The 3,885-nt window shown below is 40.6% G+C and overlaps 1 protein-coding gene across 1 annotated transcript; it reads left to right on the top strand.

Moving 5' to 3' along the window:
* Nucleotides 1-562: 562 nt before the first annotated feature.
* Nucleotides 563-2,555, top strand: CSUI_006075 (adaptin n terminal region domain-containing protein; the record flags this gene model as incomplete). The annotated part of the gene is made up of 1 exon (XM_068066240.1): nt 563-2,555. A coding segment is annotated over exon 1 (483 nt), but the record flags the coding sequence as incomplete, so codon positions are not given.
* Between the last annotated feature and the right edge of the window lie 1,330 nt (nt 2,556-3,885).

Raw genomic sequence — 3,885 nt, 5'->3', positions numbered from 1 at the left:
ATCTATCATCTATCATCTATCTATCGTTGCCGAAGAAAGAAGTCGTTGGAGGAAGGACAACAGACGACGCCGATCTTCAGAATCGAAGTGAAGCTTTTCAATTTATTCACTTCCTCGGTATGGTCCTTCCAGTTCCCCCACATCCTCCCTCTATCTATCCCTCTACCCCTCTCTCTCTATCTATACCTCTCTCTCTATATCTCTAGCTCTATCTCTATATCTCTCTAGCAGCATCAGAAGAAGAATAAGAGGAGTACGTTATGTTGATAAGCTGTCCTTGAGAAGATCGAGAAAGAAAGAAACTGAAAAGAAAGTTTGACGAAGAAGGATCGTCTTTAACTACTTTATCTCTCGTCCTTCTATCTCCTTTATCTCTTCGATTCTTCTTTCCTTTCTTCTTTTACAAGAGAAAAGTCGCTAAAGAAGAAGAAGAAGCTCGCTGGCTCATTTCTTAAGCATCCTTTACCGTATCTATCTGCCTATCTATCTCTCTATCTCGATCCATGCTCTCTCAACTCTTTTTTCTTCTTTTCTTTCTTTTCTCTCATCTCCTTTTCTTTGAAATAGTCTTCTCTCTTCTTTTCCGAGCTATTTCTTTAGCTATTCATCTATCTATGTATCTACTTATCTATATGTCCTAGTATCTTTCTCTTCTTCTTCTTTGCTCGGTGAATGAGATAAGCTCCATTACGAACTCCCTCATGCTTTCGACGTGTCAAGAATTTCTCCATTCTTAGAAAGATACCAATAGAGCCACGCCTTTTCTTCTTCTTTTTAGGAGATTTCAAAGAAGGACTGTTAATCCATCTCTTCTTCTTCATCTTCTTTTTCTTTTTGCTTTTCTTTCGACGCTTTCGCCTTGGGCAGCAGAGAAGAAAGGACGCTCTTCTATCTTCTTTATCTTTTCTTCTTCGCCTTTCACCCTTCTTCTTCTTCTCCTCCTCTTTTTTCTCCTTGTTACGTTCTTTGCTAAAGAGAGAACACTTTCCCCTTCTCCAGTAAGAGTATTTTGACGGGAGAATTCGACCCTCTTTTCTTTCCATTGAGCCTCCTCTCTCTCTTCGTTCTAGCATTCTCATTCATACCACTCCTTATTCAAGAGTTGTCTCTTCTTCTCGATTTCTTCTTCCGTAAGAGAGTGCGAGAAGAACTTTCTCTTATCGTGGTTCTCCTTCACTTTAAGAATGATGAAGAAGGAAAATTTCAGCCTCGCGTACCTACCAGGTGTATGTACACCGGGTTGATAGACGTCATGTCCGGTGTATGTATGAGTTGGTCATACATCTAGTTCATCTGATAGAGGGAAGTGGATGAATGATCGAATCAAAGAAAATTTCGCTAGAGAAACGGCAATGCTCTTCTCTTCTTTCTGCATCTCCGTTCTTCTCTTTCTCTCCGCTTGTAACGTTTAAAAAAGCGAGAGAGTCTAGAAGGTTCGTCGGTTCTTTTCTTTTTGTTTGAGGGGAAGTTAGATAGGCAGAATTGTCATCTCTCTTCTCTCTCTCAGGTGTATATACAGCCAGAGAAGAAGAGGAAAGACAATCTTGTATCATGCATCGTCTTTTAGTCATGCATTCCTTCTCTCTTCTTTTCTTTTTCCATATATTCTGAAGTCTTTTTTCTTTCTCTCTTTCTTCATTCTATCGCACACCGTATGAGTCTCGTCCGTCTCTCTGTCTCTTCTTTATCTCTCCTCTCCACGACCAACATGCAGATCTGTCTTTCTTCTTTCTCTTCTTCTCATCGTGAAGAAACTTCTTCTTTCTCTCTATTCTTCTTCCTTCCTCTTCTTCTTGTTTCTCGTCTTTTCAAACCCTCTCATCCTTCAAAGCTCCTCCTTCTTTTTCTTTGCTCCTCTTTAAGCTCATCAAAAGAATGAGGAAAGATCGCAAACAACTCTATCTCCCTTCTTTCCATTATCACTCTCCTTCTTCTTCTTCTCCTTCTTCCTCTTTCTCTTCTTTGTCTTCTTCTTCTTCTATCTCTTTCGTTCTTCAGAAGGGGGGGGATTCATTCTCTTCATTTTGATCCTTTCTTCTTCCTCTTTCTTTTCTTGCAATCCTCGACCAGGATGGCTCCGGCAACGATAAGAGGTGTTTCTCTCTTTATATCTGACGTCAGAAATTGTCCTTCTTCTCTTCATGAACAGGCACGTATTCTTCAAGAGATCGCGAAGATCCGGCAAAGAATGACACATCCGAAGAAACCTTTAACAGGGTATGAAAAGAAGAAATGTCTAACTAAACTGCTGTATATACACCTCCTTGGATATCCTGTAGATGTAGGGTTTGCAGAAGCTCTTTCTCTCTTATCTTCTCCTCATTATTCTGAAAGAGCAGCAGCCTATCTCTTCTGCTCTCTCCATCTTCTTGAACCGACAACCCTTCCTGTCTCCCTAACTCCCCTCCCCTCGTCTCCTACTGATGGAGGGCATCGAACCTCCCCCTCTTCTTCTTCTTCTTCACCAGATGATTTAAGACGTCTTTGCTGTAATTCGATCAAGAAAGATCTCTCTTTCCGTGTAGGCAATGAAGAATTTCTTGTTCTCGCGCTCGACTGCGCCTCTCATATAAGTGACGGAACTTCTGCGAGAGATCTCTTCTCTCATGTAAGTCTTCTCTCTTTCGGAGGAAGAGAGAAAAAGCCTGCTTTCTTTATCTTCAGGTCTGTCTCTTCACAGGAGACACAGCAGATTTAGACAAAGAGAATGAAGGAAGGCAGAAAGGAGAAGACATAAATGAATGAAAGAGAGGACAGGAAGAAAGAGAGAGAAGGAAAGAGAGGAAGAAAAAGACAAGAGAGAGAAAGAGGGGATAAGGGATAGTGAGACAGAGAGACAGACAGACACGAAGTCTCTTCATGAAGTTCTTTCTTTCTTTCACACATGCCCTTTAATCTATCTATCCATCTATCTTTAATCTATCTATCTATCTTTAATCTATCTATCTCTCTACAGATAAATATAGAGATAGATAGATAGATAGATTGCAGGGACTTCAGTTATGCGTCTTCATCTTGAAAGAAAAGAAGAAGTTTGTGTCTGTAGGTGTCTTATTGGCTATCTTGTCTCCTTTCATGTCTCTATCTCTGTATCTATATATCCATGTATCACTATATAGCTATACATGAGGAAAAAAGCTTCTTTCTCTTTCTTTACCTGCGAGGAACTACACTACTAGGAATAGTTGTGCATAGGAAGCCCTTGGCTCTATTCTGCTTTTCACCTTAGGAGGCGGAAGAAGGCTCAATAGAAGACTCTCCGTCGTTTGTTTCTATACAGAGATCTGTCTGTACATAGAGATAGAGAGGTATATAGATTAAAGACAGATAGATAAATGATAGATTAAAGATAGATAGATAGATAGATACAACACGACTCTTTTGATGGCTGAATATGCACTTTTTAAGAGAGAGATAGACTTCTCTTGTCGGAGACGTTTCTCGCGGTGGATGATCTTTGTGCTTTTCTCTAAGATGTGGCAAAGAGATTCTATGCTATTCCCTTTGAAAAGAAGAAGAGATGTCGGTATGTTTCCAATAGATGAAGACAAGGTAAATGAGACGGCCTTCTCCGAATATAAGACGATCACGAGATGTCTTCTCATTTCTTATCGAAGCAGAGACAGAGCATGCGTCTCATTTTTCTCTGGTAGGAGAGAGAGGAATGGGATCTAGATTCGTACTCATTCATACGTACGTAAATCCATTTGTACACCGTGATTTTTTCAGGGTGTATGTACGTCCATTTCTTCAGGTGTATGTACACCTCGTCGTACTCACGCTAGACATTCCCCCAGGCAACACAGGGAGTTCTTCTCCGAAGGAATGTTGGAGAATTGTATGTCTAGCTAATGCACCTCTCTCTCTCTCTCTGTCTCTTGTTCT

Source organism: Cystoisospora suis (genome assembly GCF_002600585.1).
Source record: "Cystoisospora suis strain Wien I chromosome Unknown contig_3032, whole genome shotgun sequence".
NCBI lineage: Eukaryota > Apicomplexa > Conoidasida > Eucoccidiorida > Sarcocystidae > Cystoisospora > Cystoisospora suis.
Note: the sequence above shows the minus strand (reverse complement) of the source record. Positions and strands in the feature narration are given on the sequence as shown.